Genomic DNA, 17,513 nt, shown 5'->3' on the forward strand with positions numbered 1-17,513 from the left:
AGGAGGTCACGCTGTGGTATGACGAAAAACTCTCTTGTGGGATGTGGCAACTCTTGGCTTTGGTTTCACTATCCAGCTGTGGGGTGGCCGATTCCAGAAGCACAATCTGGAACCCGCCGAGCAGTACTTTTACAGGCAAGTTGTGAAGAGCTGAAGCCACTCATCCATGGCTCCCCCTCCCTTCCCCCCCATCCCTCCCTCCATCTGCCTGCAGAAGATCAGGCTTGAGTCATTAGTGGAGATCTCCCAAATCTCTGATGAGACTAGCAGCATCAGAGCTTTCCACCTAGAAATGTCCCCTTCAGCTCCAAGGTGGAGCAGCCAGGATCTTCCCCAGTCTCCACTCTGTAGGAATTCTGCCAGGGGGATGGCTAAAACCTTTCCAACTACTTTGAAGGTTTAAGAGAACCAATGGGAATGGTTGTGACCAGTGTGAACAAATCCTTTCTTCTGTGTCTCAGGAAGGCCCAAGGCGTGGGTACCGAACTACGGTGAGAATACAGAGACAAAACCCAGTGCAGTGGAGTCCTGTCTGCCAAGGAAAAGCTGGGGGACTGTCTCTGACACAAGAGGACGACACCTTTTAATTTAAAACAGGGAAGAGGGGAAGGAGAGAAGTCCCTTCCGGTTTCTATCGCTGTCCGGCTTCCCGGATGCGGCAGGCTACAGCAGTGATGAGAGCTGCTCCCTTTCCGCTGCCATCCTCAGACTCCAAGAAAGACACATCACACTTGGGAGCCAGGTCCTTGACTGTCTCGTGCATGACTTTGGCAAAGCTGGAAAAAGGGGAAGACACACACAAGAAAAAGAAAAATGCACCTTAGTCATGACTGGGTTGTGTCCTCAGAGGGGAGACCCTCAGAAACAGATGCTGGAAACTCAGGGATAAGTCAGAGGATAAACAGGTCAAATGCTACAATGTAGCAAATCTTCAAAGGTATTGTGTGTCAGGACACTGAGGCTTAGAATAATACCCCCAACTTCTAACAAGACAGTGGGCAATCCTGGTGAGCTATGCTCTTAAAGGAAATCAGTGAAAGAGAGTTTCAACCAAGGGTGGCAAGACACTCCTATCAGCCCAGCATTAGGAAGAAGAGGCAGGAGAATCATAAACTCAGTGCTACCCTGCAGTACATAGAAAGGCCCTGTCACAAGGAAAAAAAGGGGGGGGTGGAAGATGAGAGAAGCAAAGCAGTAATAAGGGGAAAAAGAAAGATGGAGAGAATGTACTCAACTTACTGTATCCCCCTCTGTAAGGTATCTTCACAATAAAAAAAATATTTAAAAACAAAGAAAAAAAGATGGAGAAAAGACATTTGGGTACTTCTATACTGAGGAGGTGGGCCAGCGTTGCGGGCTAGGGGCTCTGTCATGACCACGCTTCTGTAGAAGCATGAGCACAATCTCTGACAATATATAAACATGTGGAATGGTGACATTCCAAGGAAACTTTACTTACAAAAGCAGTCAGTATGTGCCCCAAACTACAAAAAATAAAATAAAAAATAATAATCATCCTGCTTGAGTTCAAGCATATATTCCAAAATATGTTTACCACACCACTCACAGCAGCATTGTTTCTAATAGTCAAAATCTTTTTTTTTTTTTTTGGGTCCAGTCATGGGGCCTGAACTCTGGGCCTGGGCGCTGTCCCTCAGCTCTTCAGCTCAAGGCTAGCGCTCTACCACTTGAGCTACAGTGCCACTTCCGGCTGTTTTTTTTTATTTTGCTTATGTGGTGCTGAGGAATCGAACCCAGGGCCTCATGCATGCAAGGCAAGCGCTCTACCACTGAGCCAACTTCCCAGCCCTAGTCAAAATCTAAAAATGAGCCAGGTGCCAGTGGCTCAGGCCTGTAATCCCAGAAACTCAGGAGACCTGAAGATCACAATTCAAAGCGAGCAAGGCCAGAAAAGTCTCTGTGAGACTCTTATCTCCAATTAACCAATCCAAAACCAGAAGTGGAGCTGTAGCTCAAAGTGATAGAAGGTGAACTCTGAGCAAAAGCAGCTCAAGGACAGAGCCCAGGCTCTGAGTTCCAAACCCCACACAACCAACAATAACAACAACAAATCTTAAAATGAAAGAAGCATCACATGAACAGTAAAAGCGATGGTAATTCACTTATTTGAAAGTCTGAGATTCAGTCACCCAACCACATATTTCTGTGAGTGTGTCTCAAAAACAGTGTACTAGTAAACACCTACGTGAGATGCTGAGGCAGGATGCAATGCTTGAGTTCTGGGAGTTTAAAATCAGCCTGAGCAACATGGTGAGATCTTGTCTCAAGAGAAACAAGTAGGGGCTGGGAAGGTGGCTCAGTGGTAGAGCGCTTGCCTTGCATGCATGAGGCCTGGGTTTGATTCCTCAGCACCACATAAGCAAAAAGAAAAAAGCTGGAAGTGGCGCTGTGGCTCAAGTGGTAGAGCGCTAGCCTTGAGCTGAAGAGCTGAGGGACAGTGCCCAGGTCCAGAGTTCAGGCCCACGACTGGACCCCCCAAAAAAAGATAAACAAGTAAAACTAAATAAGCTGGTGCCCGTGGCTCATGCTTGTAATTCCTAGCTACTCAGGAGGCTGAAGATCACAGTTTGAAGCTAGCCTTGGCAGGAAATTCCATGAGACTCTTCCAAAAAGCTGGAAGTGGAGCTGTGACTCAAGTGGCAGCGTATCTGCCTTGAGCAAAAAGGCTCAGGGACACCACCCAGTCCTTGAGTTCAAGCCTCAAGACTGGCCAAAAATACATAAATAAAATTAATTAATAACATAAATACTGTGTGAGAAAAGCCAACCACAGAAGAGATGTCACGTAATTCCACCATGACAAGTTCCACAATACATAAGCAAAACTATAACGATATAGATGTATACATAGGTACATGGGAAAAACAGATACACCCAACACAGCACTTCTTCCTAGAAGTGCAGAGTGAGGGTGCAGCTGGGCGGGGTCAGAAGGAGCTCCAAATGCCCGTGAAACTCGGGCCTGCTTCTGATTGATTTGTCTTCAAACTGTAAACATGAAAAGAACCGCTTTGTGATCTGCTATGGAGAGAGAAGGGAAAGAACGGAGGTGCAGAAGAATATAAGACAGATGAGACAGGGCGGCCGGGTCCGGTACTCACTGAGGATGGAGCTTGTAGAGGGTCCCGTCCACACCCACTGTGACTTTGAGGGTGTCCAGCCCCCGGTTTTCTCGTATCTTATCCACCACGGCAGCCATGCCTGCGCCACAGAGCTGGGCCGCCCGCCTGGCCACCACGGTGCACACCTCCTTGACGATGATGCTGTCATCGCAAGTGCTCTCGAGGCCCAAGTGGCGGAGGATGGCGCGCACCTGCAGCAGGGCCAGGCAGTCGCTGAGGTGGGAGAGAATGTAGGTCAGTCATGCAGATAAGACTCTGTGGCCTCCCTGTCCAGAGCCCACCCAGAGTTCTGGAAAGCTGAGCCCCAGGGGCTCACACTTGTAATCCTAGCTCCTCAGGAGGCTAGGATCTGAGGATTGTGGTGCAAAGGCCAGTCCAGGCAGGTGCCTGGGATCAAGTAGTAGAGTACCAAGCCTGAACAAAAAAGGTAAGGGGACAGCAGCCAGGCCCTGCATTAAGGCCCAGGACCAGCACCAAAAACAAACAAATAAATAATTGGGGGGTGGGGGTGGGAGAGAGCTGGTCCTGAACACAGCAGTGTTCATCCCACTGAAGCACATCGACTCTTCCTCAGGGTAACAGGTGAGTGAAGAGACGGCTCCTCATTCTACTTTACCTACCCAGGGAGAGCACTGCTACTACAAAACGGATTACTGAAAGCAGAAAGCAATTCACTGCGGATTCAACTCATTTAGAAATATCAAAGACAGTGGCAATGGCAGCAAGTGGCCATTTTCCAGTTGCGAAGCTGTTTTCACATCCTTTCTCTTGTTGCTGTCAGTGGGTCCACAGGACAGGCATTAATTAACCAGCATTGGACTCCTGCTTACTGTCTGCATCTGTTTGGGCATTACTTATGAAACAGATGTAAATAAACATCACAGGAAGAAAATAAAAACTCTGACATAAAAGGAACTACTTTAGAAAACTGGAATCACATTCTCGATTATCCACAGACAGGCAAGCTAGAACATTTTCTCTCTAGTCACTGGTACAGACACCCTAGAGGTGCATTTGTGTCAGCCGTCTGTTTCCTGGTATATGGCCTGAGAGTAATGGCAGCATTAATCTTTAAAGGGCTCTGAAATGCACATTCTAATTTGGAGCAGAATTTTCTGCCTTGGACTAAGGGGGGGAAAGAGGGTTGCTCTAATGAGCTGCCTCACTACACACTTCTGCATTGTCTGACTATCCCATCTGGACTTGATCCTTATCACCCAATTACTGGAAGCCAGCAGGTAGGAAAGCCCGCCAAGCTGAATACAGATGCTTTACTTGATACCTTCCTCTGTGCTTTTCCAGTTACATCCTAGGAGCAAGTATCTCTCTAGCTTTCATATATGATGGAAACACAACAACAGTTTTCATGACCTCACATCATGTTCAGTCTTTTGTACAAATGTCACGTGAAAATGGGGGAGCCATCTGTGCTTTAGCTGAGTATAGTGGCTCACGCCTGTAATCCTTACTACTTGGCAGACTGAGAGAGGGGGTTGTGGTCTGAGGCCAATGCAGGCAAATTTGTAAGACTCCATATCTCAATCAATTGTTGGGTGTGGTAATGAGCACCTGTTATCCCAACTACTGGGGAAACACAATGGCTGGGTGTAGATTCACACTCCTGTCATCCCCAGCAACATAGGAAAGCACAAATATGAGGATCACAGCCCAGGACAGCCCAGCTTAAAATGCAAGACCCTACCTTGAAAATAACCAATGCACAAAGGAGCTAGAGGCATGTCTCAAGTGGTAGAGGCCCTGAGTTCAATTCTTAATACCACCAACTACCACTACCAACAACAACAACAAAAGTGAGCTTTGTTTGTGAAAGCCACTTGGGTCTTGAGCTGTGGAAATCCTTTTATCTTTTCTCTCTGTGAGGAAAAAAAGAAGGATATACATGGTCCTACCTTACCCAGTCCTTGCTTTCTCACCTTTCAATCTGAGACAGGAACTTGGTTTCAAAGATTCCCCGAGTCTTGAGCCGCTCTGAGATGCGGCCACGGAAGAGCAGCCCACGCTTAGTAAAGTCGATGAGGATGTTACGGACAATCTCACCCAAGTACATGCCGCTGATCATTTTCTCAAACCTGCCAGGGGGACAATGTTCAAGCAGTTTAGCAGGAAAGGTGTTGGATGTGCTGAGAAAGAACAGAAAAAGAGGACAGAAGATGCCCCTTGATGGAAAGGAATTGGTTCCCTTGGGCAAAATTCTCAAGAGTCCTCTCATGCTGACCCACCACTTTCAGCAAAATAGATCACAGGGTGTCTGAGGTTCACAGGGCTTCCTGAGATTGGGCCCCACCTGGGCTCATTTCCTTTGCAAAGGCTTATTCCCTTGAGAAGAAAACAAACCCCACCATGCTTCCAGGAACAGCAGGGGGGGGGGGCGGGAGAGCAGGAGAAGTTTGTCCTTGATCTCACTAGGAAGTTTGCATGCTTTCTCCTAGACCTAGTCGTTTTTAAGCAACTACTGTCAACAGCAGCCCACTGCCCTGATCCCTAGAAGTGAGCATGGACATGTTTGAGCATCTTTGAACCCTGCATAGAATCTCTTAAAAAAAAAAAAAAAAACACAAGGACTGGAAAGGTGGCTCAGTGGTAGAGTAACTGCCTTGAATGCATGAGGCTCTGGGTTCAATTCCTTATCACCACATAAGCAGAAAACTCCAAAAGTGACACTGTGGCTCAAGTGCTAGCCTTGAGCTGAAAGAGCTGAGGAACAGCACCTGGGCCCAGAGTTCAAGCCCTACAACCCCCCCCCAAAAACACACACACACAAAACCAAAGCTACCAGTTTCAAATATACCCCACCACAACTGATTATTTATTGATTGCTTGATGGTCCTGGGGCTTTACCTTGGGGCCTGGGTTCTGTCCTTGAGCCTCTTTGTGCTCAAGGCTTATGCTCTACTACTTGACCTACAGCACCACTTCTGGCTTTTGCCGAGTAGTTTGTTTGGGATCGAAGTCTCATGGCCTTTACTGATTGAACTGGCTTCGAACCACAATCCTTAGATCTCAAACCTCCTAAGTAGCTAAGATTATAGGCATGAGCATGGTCCTGGATAATGCAGTTATGACACTATAGATAATATCATTCTAATGGGAAATGAGTTTGATCTAGGCCTGCCTCTTAGTTCAGAGCCTCTACTACCTCCTCTGGGCTTGGTGATGCTGGAGGCCACTTTTCCCATTCTACCAGTAGAGGGTACTATATGCAGAATGGAGACACAGGAGAAAAAGTGCCTCCCAGCACTACTTATTTATCCTTAATCCAGGGTTAAGCAGATGGTTCTACCTTTATCTGTTTCCTTGTAGTTCAGACTTAAGGCTCTTAACACTCCCCTGCCTGTTCTCCCAGGCTTCTGGGTAAGAACTGCTAACATTTATTCACTCAAACTTTCCAGATGAATTTGACAAGAAAACTTTTCAAAGAAGTCCTTAGCACCTAAAGAGAACAAGCATCCTGGGAAATGCTGCAGTGGCAACTCAGATCACCAGCTGGGGTCCACTTCTGGGATGCCAGGCCCACCACACACAGTTGGGTGCCTACCTCTGTTTGCCTGCGTTGAGAGAGAGCTCATCCACAGCCACATCAAACTCTGTGCGGAAGTCATCCAGGCATCCATTGTCCCCAAAAGCCCCCCACTCCATGTTGACGCACATCCGTCCCTCCTCTCCATCCACCAGCTCCACGTTGCGCATCTCCTCCATGTAGCAGGCATTGCTGCCTGTGCCTGCCAATCACAGAGCACCGGGCTTCAATCAGCATCACCCTCCCATCCACCTAGGGATGTTCCTCCCCACATGGGAAGGCCAGGAGTGTCCTTACCAACGATAAGACCAACTTCACAGTGAGGGTCCTCATAGCCACAGGTCATCATGGTTCCGACTGTATCATTCACCACAGCAACCACATCTAAGTCAAACTCCTGAGGCGGAAACAGACAGTTTAATCCACAAGGGAGCCACAGCATTCTCCTTTCAGACATGTCTAACCAAGATTTCTATGTGTGTAAAGCCTATTGCATATGGCATGGCTTATTCTCTCATTCACTCAGGCATCTACTCAAATGTGCCCACTTCAGAGACACCTCCCTGGATAGTAGCCTTCAGGTGCATCTGCTCTCCACTTTCCTCGTCCAACTTTACTTTTCTTTATAGCCCCTAACAGTAACCCCACCACCACTACCACATCCTGGGCACAGAATAAAACTTCCTTGGAGTCCTTCCTGACTCTTGATGTCCAGAGCAGGGCTTGATGGACAGCAAATACTTAACTATTTATGAGTGATAAGTTAATGTTCCCCCAACCAAAGCAACCACACTCAAATGTTGCCCCCAACTTCTGAACACGTGGATTATTTCAGATATCAGGGAATGGATGCACAGGGCCTTACCATACCACGGCTCTCTCACCTCTCGCCGGTGAATTGCTTCCTTCAGCAAGGTGACCACATCCTCGCCCTCACAGCCAGACGCCTTGAAACCCTTTGTCCACTTGAGCAGGATGCTCTAAAATTCACACATGCACATGGAGGAGACATCAGAAATGGATACCCAACCATTCCTGAATCCCATTCTCCTCCCAGCTCAGACAGATTCCTGGGAATAGCCAGTCATCTCATCCACAAATAACGCTAAACTTGCTTCTAAGATACTGACAACTTAGATTTACTGACTACTGCCTGGACTACTGACTATGCTGTGCACCTAGGCTAAGCACATCACCTGTGTTACATCATTTAATCCTTGCAGCCACCCTGTGGAACATTACCCAGGATCACACCCACCATACAGGTAACTAAGCCACTGGGATACCTCATCTAAGACCTACAGTTTGAAGAGAGGAACAGGGCTCTCACCAAGGCCTGCGGGGTCCATCTGCAATATGCAGAAGCCCCTATACACGTGTTTTCTTGCTACACTAACTAGTGTACCCTGTTCTCATCCTGTATTCACATAACAAAGGCCAATTGTGGGTCTCTGAATTTCTAGACTGCAGTATGAAACAAACCAATGCCTTGTCCATAGCTAGCAGGAAGCACATCCTACCCCCATCCCCTCCATTTGTCAGTCAGGAGTCCCTCCAGGCTCCTCAGAATCCATTAAAGATGCAGGCTCATCTTTAATGCGCCTTTTGCGGTGTCACAGGGTCATCACACAGGTCATCTGCCCATCAGCTCTGCACATGGAACAGGTGTTTATTCCCCAGAGCCTTCTGTACTGTGCAGCCATCAGCAACGAGCACATCAAGATCCCTTTCTCAACTTTCTAGGACAGTGGGTGGTGTGCCCAGAGTGGGCTCATACCACCAACTTGCATGGTTGTCTCAGGTTTGTTCATGGTTCATGCCCCACTGCCTGAGCATTTCTTTCATCAACCTGGATGTGTCACACTGTGGCTAGATCCCAAGAGACCCAGAAGAACAAAGCGTATCCCTGTGGAACCCTGTCTTACACACCCACATCCACACAAGAGTGTGCTTGTCTTTGCCCTTCTTGTATGCAAATCAGTCCTATCTCTGGCAAAAGTTTGCATTTGGCACTTTAAAGTTTATAGAATATCCAAATAACACCAACATCATTAAAAGTGCTCCTTATAATAAGACAACACCAGGCTCCAACAGCTGTGAGGCTTGCCCAAGGTGAGTGATGAGTAAATACAGCCAAAGGGCCCCCAGGTTGGTTTGTGTGCCTCCATCAGCAAGATGAGCTCACCAGAGCCAACAAGAGCCTTCTGCTTTGTTGGCTCTTAACTTTTATAGCTCTACACTTAACATCTGCTCCTTATAGGAACTCAGAACATATGGAACTCAGAACATATAGCACAGTGATCTGAAATCTTAACAATTCAGACAGAAACCGTTAATGTAACCTCCAGCTTGCCTGATGCGTTGGATAGCATCTGCTTAAAATTTTTAGGGCAAGGTACCAGTGGCTCACATCTATAATCCTAGCCATTTAGGGCACTGAGATCAGGAGGATTGTAGTTCAAGGCCAGCACAGGCAACAAACTCATGAGAACCCCACTTCAACCAATATCTGGACTTAGCTGTGTGCACCTATTATCCTGTCTACATTGGGAAGCATAAAACAAGCAGATCACTGTCCAGGTGTGGGCGCAGGTGAAAAAGCAAGATCCTACCTCCAAATAACAGGCATAAAAAATAGGGCTGGATGATGGGAATGTGGCTTAGTGGTAGAGTGCTTAAATAGCATGCATAAAGCCCTGGGTTCAATTCCTCAGTAGCACATAAACAGAAAAAGGCAGAAGTGGTGCTGTAGCTCATGTGGTGGTGCACTAACCATGAGCACAGAGAGGCTCAGGGACAGAGCCCAGGCCCGGAGTTCAAGCCCAAGGACAGGCAGGAAAAAAATAGGGCTGGAGGCATGGCTTAGTAGTACAGCATCTCCCTGGCAAGCTCCAAGGCCTACGTTTAAAACCAATCACACTCTCACCCCTACACACATAGGAAAAAGCCTGGAAGGATATATGCTGGCAAGTTTCAACCTGCAGCTTGCATATATGCTGGCTGTGACATGAAAGGATCAACTGCTCAAGCAACAGCACTCTTGACAATGAAGTCATCAGCTCAGATCCAAGCACTGCTGTTCAGTTCTCTTCCACTTTTCAACTAACTCATGTCCTGATCATCTAGAGCACCAGACTTTCACCCACCTGTTCATCCATCCAAGGCAAATTAAAGGGAATGAAACCATAGAATAACCAGTGCGTCGATACAATAAACAGATAATAAACCAGTGCATTGATACAATGAACAGATGCACAGAATAAACAGAAGGAAAACCTCCTGGGCCCCTATCAAAGGCCTACAGAGTAGGCGGGCAGAATCTGAGCACTGGGGTTTAGATGTGAAGAAACTAGAATTCAAATCATGGCTTGGCCATTGCTAGACTAGGTGGAGCAAATCACTCAGCACCACTGCAAATCATCTTCCTCTCTGTGGAATGATATACAAATACTTATTATATAGTCACTGTGTGGATTAAATGAGATAATGCACAAAGGAAGACAAGCATAGTATGTGCCACAGAGTACTCTAAACATGTGGCTTAATACTTTAATGAACCAGTCCCAAAGACTGGTGAACCCAAGCTAACCCACTTAATGAGCCTTGACTAAGGTAGGGTCTCCCTTCCTACCTTCCAATGGCTATTCATGACCTTGTTTCTTTGCTCTCAGCTCATCTTTGTGTGTGCTGACACTGGGGCTTGAACTCAGGGTCAGGGCCTGAACCCTGTCCCTGAGCTTCTTTAGGACACCTAAGCTAGCGTCCTACCACTTGAGCCACAGCTCCACTTCTGGTTTTTTTGTTAGTTAATTGGAGATAAGAGTCTTCATGGGCTTTCTTGACTTCAAACTGTGATCCTCAGATCTCAGCCTCCTTGAGTAGCTAGGATTACAGAGGGAGAGCCACTGGCACCTGGCTTCAGCTCAACTTTTGCTCCTGCTCCAAACTCGGGCTAGCTGATGGTCAGTAAAGCCCCCAAAAGAGTCCTCTAGGAAGGAACTGTTACCTCATCCAGGCTGTTCTGCTGGCAGGGGAAGGAAAAGGTGAAACCCAGAGGCAGGGACACACCCTTCATGCCCATGTACTCCAGGAAGTCGGCGATGCATTGGACGATGTGGTCAAAGAGCTGCAGGGAGAAGACGGGACGCTGAGGAAGGGGCTGCGGCCAGGGAAGGCTGCCTCCAGCAGCAGGGCCTTCCACCCAGAAGGAAGACAGGCTATCATGAGCCTGAGACGACACTGGCTCTCCAGGGCTCTGGGTGAGCAGAGAAGGTGCTATCTTTGAGGACAGGAAGGACTCTCAGGCTTTCCCAGGAGCCACGGGCCTCACCTCCTCCCCCGTGCCGTGCATGACCTCCTGCGGAATGGCGTAGATCTTGTTGTGCATCTCCACTCCTCTCCGCTTCCCGTTCCGCACACGAACCAGAAGGACCCGGAAATTGGTTCCTCCGAGGTCCAAAGCCAAGAAATCCCCTTTCTCTGAAGAGAAGAAAAAAGATGCTGGTTTATGCATCTTCCTGATAGCTGTTCATCCACAGAGGCCCACACTTCAGAAGGTGACGGAGTGGACAGAGCTCCAGCTAACAGCAAAGAAAGTCCTTCTGGCTCCTTGGTGGTTTTCAATGAGTTCCTATATTGGGCCTCAACTGTCAGAATGCACACAGGAAGTGGGGATATAGCTTCAAACTAAATGCACCATTTGTGCCAAATCAAATGTCACCCCGGGTTAGATTCTAGAATAAAACAGAAAAGTGCAATTCTTTAAGGGAACTTGAAAGGAAATTTTTAAAAATGAACAACAGTCTTTTGCTGGGCAATTCCGATGAGCTATAAGCTTCACATTTAGTCTTCCTCCCACCCTTAGGTAACCTCTTATGGAAGGTAAGCACAGACTGAACTCCAATTCTACCTGTAGAGCCTATACCAACCATGCTACACTGATCTCACAGATCATTTTCTCTGATCTGGAGAAAAACTGTTCGTAAGTTCTTAAGACTTTCACCAGAGGCAGAGGACTTTCCTCTGTGGACCATAGAGTCTGGAGCAACCACTCCATTTTGCCAGGGAAGAGGAAAGCCATCATAAACAATTTGTATTATAGATGAAGGGGGATAGCTGTATGCTGATAAAACTATTTACAAAAGTAAATCTAGGCTAAGTGCCAGTGCCTCACACCTGTAATCCTAGCTAGGTAGGAGGCTGAGATCCGAGGATCACAGTTCAAAGTCAGCCAGGTAAAATACCAGAGACACTTACCTCCTATTAGCCAGCAATAAATGGATGTTGAGCTGTGGCTCAAGTGGTAGAGTATTATAGCCTTGAGCAAAGAAAGCTAAGGAAGAGTACCCTGAGTTCAAGCCCCTCACTAAATAAATAAATAAGCAAGCAAGCAAACCAGGGCCAAATCGAAATCATGGAATACAGTTTATGGCCTGACACAGAATAATGTGGTAATCATGAGAGCTTATTCTGGGACCTGAACTGATGAATGTGAATTTCAGCTCTGACACTGTCTAGTTATAAAAACTCTATGTCTCTGTTTTCTGCCATATATACCAATTTGTTAATAAAATTAACTGCTAATCTTTAGTAGTTAACAAATAATAAATGGATTAACAAAAGTTAGAGAGAGAGTAGGTTAAGATTATTACTGTTTGCCTTTTTCAGAGGAAGCCCTTGTTGACTTTATGGACCACTAGAATTCTCTTAGAATAATGCAGCTGCAGAGACATGTCCTGGTTTAAACAACTAAGGAAGCCCTCCCTGAATATCAACACCATGGTAAAAAGCCTTCCTGGTGGCATCCCTGGTTTGTACCTGAGCCATCAGGGGTGGCACAAACATAGGTGGGCAGCATCTTCACAGGGGCAATGGCGTGAGTCTCCTTGCTCAGACCTCGCTCCATTTCCACCTTCATCCTCCTCTTCACCTCCAGAAGCTGCTCACGGCTCAGCTTGAGAGGTTCCAGGGTTTTCTGGCGGGCTCGGTGTTGGTCAGCCAGCCGGTAGGCCACCGCTGTCACCATAGCTGCTCCTTTGCCACTGCCGTCCTCAGAGCGGAGGAAGCGAACATCACAGTCAGGCACCAGCCGCCGCACAGTCTTATGAAGACGCTTGGCAAAACTACAGCCACCCAGGTGGGTAAGAGACAGGCATCCACAGTTAAAGTCAGTGGTATAACATGCTGGCGCTGAAGCCCACTGCCTCCCCCTAGCTGCTCTGAACTTCCTCTCTCCACTCTTTCCCACATCGTAGGCCACTATCTGATAACTCAAGCTAGTCAACTATGACCACCCTTGGCTGGGTTGATCCTCCACTGAAAGCAAAGAGTCCTTCTAACAAGTCACTGTCTCATACATGCAGTCACATGAAACCACCTGGTCCTCACTGATAGGGCCAGTAGGCCAGGCCACAGCCTGTGCACCCAATCAGGTGCAGCAAGCCACCACTAGGGAGCCTGACAGAATCTGATGGTGGCTATCCACCTGCTTTTCACATTCCATCCCCTACTGTATTTGATGCAGCCCTGGAAAGATCCCAGGAGAAAAGTTTGAAATGCCTTTTGTCTGACGTTTTGGCCTCTTTTCTCAGTTCCTGCCATGGATCCCAAAAATGTCTGAATAGAGCTGAAGACAATAGATTTGTTCATCAAGAAACTCTCAGGATGGTAGCAGCTTTGAGCCAGGAGCTTGCCACTCCATGTATGATCTATAGCGCAGCAACTTCTTTGGACATTGTTTAAGATATGTTATCTCAGCTGAACATCAGTGGTGGTTCATGCCTGTAATCTTTACTCAGGAGGCTGAGATCTGAGGATCCAGGTTTGAATCACCCAGGAAGGAAAGTCTATTAGGTCCGAGCTCCAAGTAACCAGCAAAAAGCCAGAATTAGGACTGTAGCTCAAGTAGCCTTGACTGTGAAAGTTGAGGGATAGTGCCCTAGGCCCTGAATTCAAGCCCTAGTACTGGCGCACACACACATACACACACACACACACACACACACACACACATACACGTGGGATCTCTGGGCCATCCTCATCCCTTCAGGTTCAGAATCTGCCTGTAGACAAGGTCTCTAGGTGCTTTGCCTGCACATTAAAGATTTGGAGGCACTGGGCTGAACAGCTAAGGAATCTCAGGTCCTAAGACTTCTGCCGTAACCAGTTCAGTTAATGAAGGCACATTGACCTGGGCCTCATTGGGAGAAAATAATGAGAAATAAGTGAGCACAGAGAAAGACCACTAAGGCCCAATGGGTCTATGAATATTTGGGTAGATATGAACCAAAGGATCAAAACATGGACAGGACAGGATTCATTAAATACCACAGTCAGACAGAAAAACTAGAAATGCCTTTCATCTGACTTTTCTTTTGCAAAGGCCTTCCATTCTAAGGAATATGAAATGCAGCTGCTTTATGGAGTCACCAGGTCCCAAGTGCTCTGGGGGCTCCATGACTCTGGGCACTAGGACACTTGACTCACTGGGGGTGTTTCTTGTAGACGGAGCCATCCACGCCAATGGTGGAGCGCAGGCGTTCCTCCCCCTTGTTCTCCTTGATGCGCCACAGCACAGCAGCCAGAGTAGCTGCACAGAGGTTGGCTGAGCGCGTGGACACGATCTGGCAGATCCGGTGAGTAGCCACGCAGTCCTCCTGCAGTGGATCTATGCCCAGCCGCACCAGGACCTGGTAGGCCTTCTGGAGACCATCTTTTTCCCTGCAAAATGAAAAGATTACATGTGCACGTCTGTTTTGCTGTGGCCAGTGGAAGGAGCTGTGGGCTGGCAAGGAAGCCCCTCAGCTATAGAAAACTCCTGCCACGGTGGGGGTGGGATGTGGGGAGAGGGCAAAAAGGAAGAGTATAAACCAGTCCTCTCCTGGAACATCATACAGACACAAATGTACATCGAGTGCTATTCTGCACTGTCCTTCTAGGTGTCCTTTTCTCCCCGCAAGAGGATAATCAAAAATTCTTTTGTGCAAACTATAGGAGGAGAAGCTGTTCATGGTGCTTCGCACACTGAGTATGAACTTGTGCTATTTGCTTGGCTTAGATAGAAGGGAGTCTCAGCCATCAGTGGCTTCTGAACATGAGTCTGGCTGTAGGAACCACTCCTACCCTTTGTCTATCTGTGCCTGAAGATAGTGGGAAAAACCCCAAACTGTGACCTAAGTGCCCTTCTGGGGAAATAAAAGCACTCTGTAAGAGCACTCATGTCCCTTCTGGGCTTAGCAAATAGTAGGTACAGTTCTTCCAAGGGGTTTTCACATCTTTCTTTGACATTGAAGTTCCTCTTCATATCTGGATCCTTAAACCACAGGACCTCCTCGATGTCCAAATGGAAATCTCAAAAACAGAACTCTGGGCCCAATTCTTAGGATATTGTTTGTTGAAAAATATCCCAACCATCTTTACTGAGCTGTGGGAATAAGTACCTGCATCTCTGAGCATCCCAGAACCTAATTCTTGGTTATGAAACAGGGAGAAACTGCCAATGTGGAATGGAATGTCAGAGGTTCAGGAGAAGGAAAAGGAAACAGATGAACATGAGTTATTAAGTGTTTTAATGCCTCCTGCTCTAAGCCCAAGGAAATGGACAAGTCTCAGTACATGGAAGCCAATGAGTCCCACTACCACTTACTGAAATGGACAAGAGTAGAGATGAGTAAGTGACGTCACAGACCTAGCACTGGACACCTGAGACCCTCTTGTGGCCCTTCCTAACAGGTAGGAAATAAAAATAAAAAATAAAATACCTCTTACTTGTTTTCCAACTGCCTGTCCCACAATTCTAGAGACTCAGTGAATTGGTGGGACCAGAAACTTACTCTTCAATATCTGAAACATCTTTGGTCTCAAAGGAGCCTGTGGTGAGGAGTTCTGGGCTGAGCTTCCCCTGGAAGAGTAGCTCTTCCTTGGCCATCTTCACCAGGATGAGCCTCACCAGCTCCCCCATGTACATCCCGCTGATCATCTTCTCGAATCTGCGGGAAGAAGCAAACCAGAACAATGATGTCCCCACCATTAATGGACATGCAACTTTCATAGGAAGGTGAAACATCCACACACTTTAGAAGTCAGGGTATGTACAATTAAGAATTAACATAAGTGTCACTACCCAGGGATCAGATGTCCAGAGCTGTGACAGCTCGGGTGGCTGTGAGGACTGTGCTGGGACAGTCCTGCAGGCTAGCTGACCTTAGACTCTATGGAAAAGGATAGATAGGCCAAACTTGAGATAAAGTATGTTTCATATGTAGGGGAGTTCTGATTAAACATGGAAGACGGATGTAGCCACTCATCCACTCACAATGCCCTGCCCTTGCGGCCCATTGTTCATTCCTGAGAAAATGGGCTAAAAAAAAAAACAACCTGGGACAGACAGGAAAACAACCTGGGACAGACACGGAGTGACAGAGCAAGGGTAGAAGGAAGAAAGCCCAGGACAGATCTTGAGAATCTGGGGATGAAGACAACAAAAGCTGGGTAGGTAGGTAAAGGTAAGAGGTATATTTCAGAAAGATGGCCTTCAAACTACAAAACCAATTTAATTTCTCAACACTAGGTGACACTGTTTGCTTTAGAATTTTAGTCTTTCTAGCCAGGACCATGGGAAACCAAGCCCTGGCTATTTTCTTTTTTAAGACCACTTGGTGTCTCAGAAAAAATGTGGATCTGGGAAACAGGAGGCAACAGAGACTATGGTACTAACTAGAATGAGCTACAGAGACAAGGAGGCTGCAGAGCAGGAAGATGACAGGGGCTTAGAATTGCCTACCAGAGAGAAAACCCAGGCCCTTAGGAGGTAACTTGCCCCAAACCCAAGGTCAGCCAGGTACTAGCGACTCACACTTGGAATCCTAGCTATTTGGGAGGCTGAGACAGGGAGAGTCTTAGTTTGAGGCCCGCCTGAGCACACACCATAGACTCCTTTCTCAATTGGTGGCTGGACACAATTATAGATGTCTATCATCTGTGCTACATAGTGGGCCGAGACTGGGAGGATCACTGTTCCAGGATAGCTTGGGCAGAAAAGTTGAAAGAGGGGCTGGGAATGTGGCCTAATGGTAGAGTGCTTGCCTAGGATGCATAAAGTCCTCAGTACCACATAAACAGAAAAAGCCAGAAGTGGCATTGTGGCTCAAGTGGTAAAGTGCTAGCCTTGAGCAAAAGAAGCACAAGGACAGTGTCCAGCCCTGAGTTCAAGCTCCAAGACTGGCCAAAAAAAAACAAAAAACAAAAAAACCCACACACAAGAAAAGTTAGAGATCTCAGCATGCACATGTCATCCCAACTATAATAGAAAGCATACACTAACTAGGTAATCTCATTCCAGGTGTGTGCCCATGCAGGGAGACCGTATCTCAAAATAATAATAATAATAATAGGCAGCATAATAAAAGGCTGGAGGCATGGTACAGCAGTAGAGAGCCTGCCTAACAATCCATGGCCCTGAGTTCAAACCCTAGAACTGCCAAAACCAAAAAAAAAAAAAAAACAATGCCAGATAAGGTAGGGAAGGATGAGGGCAAAGAGAGAGCTGGAAGCATTGCTGGAAGCATAAGATGCTTTGAAATTACTGAAGCAAAGCCAGGCATGGTGATAAGCACATGTAACCCCAGCACTTGGGAGGCTGAGGCAGGAGGATAGTGAGCTTCAGGCTAACCTGGGCTATATAGTAAGACCTTGTCTTTAAAAAAAGGGCAAGGGGCTGGGAAGGTGGCTCAGTGGTAGAGCACTTGCCTTGCATGCTTGAGGCCCTGGGTTCGATTCCTCAGCACCACATAAGAAAAAAGAAAAGATCCAGAAGTGGCACTGTGGCTCAAGTG

General features: G+C 47.1%; 1 protein-coding gene across 1 annotated transcript in view; it reads right to left on the reverse strand.

Annotated features, from left to right (window-relative positions):
• Positions 1 to 559: 559 nt before the first annotated feature.
• Hk2 (hexokinase 2) overlaps positions 560 to 17,513 on the reverse strand; it is a 62,724-nt gene continuing 45,770 nt past the window's right edge. Inside the window, exons 8-18 of the mRNA XM_013034610.1 lie at positions 15,513 to 15,668; positions 14,167 to 14,400; positions 12,499 to 12,803; positions 11,012 to 11,160; positions 10,688 to 10,807; positions 7,566 to 7,661; positions 6,979 to 7,078; positions 6,700 to 6,883; positions 5,078 to 5,233; positions 3,123 to 3,356; positions 560 to 776 (exon numbers count right to left, since the gene is read on the reverse strand). Of these exons, the coding sequence (XP_012890064.1) occupies positions 632 to 776; positions 3,123 to 3,356; positions 5,078 to 5,233; positions 6,700 to 6,883; positions 6,979 to 7,078; positions 7,566 to 7,661; positions 10,688 to 10,807; positions 11,012 to 11,160; positions 12,499 to 12,803; positions 14,167 to 14,400; positions 15,513 to 15,668 (1,879 nt within the window). The 3' untranslated portion in view covers positions 560 to 631. The remainder of the gene's footprint in view (positions 777 to 3,122; positions 3,357 to 5,077; positions 5,234 to 6,699; positions 6,884 to 6,978; positions 7,079 to 7,565; positions 7,662 to 10,687; positions 10,808 to 11,011; positions 11,161 to 12,498; positions 12,804 to 14,166; positions 14,401 to 15,512; positions 15,669 to 17,513) is intronic.

The sequence above is a fragment of the Dipodomys ordii genome, unplaced genomic scaffold (assembly GCF_000151885.1).
Source record: "Dipodomys ordii isolate 6190 unplaced genomic scaffold, Dord_2.0 Scaffold192, whole genome shotgun sequence".
NCBI classification, from domain to species: domain Eukaryota; kingdom Metazoa; phylum Chordata; class Mammalia; order Rodentia; family Heteromyidae; genus Dipodomys; species Dipodomys ordii.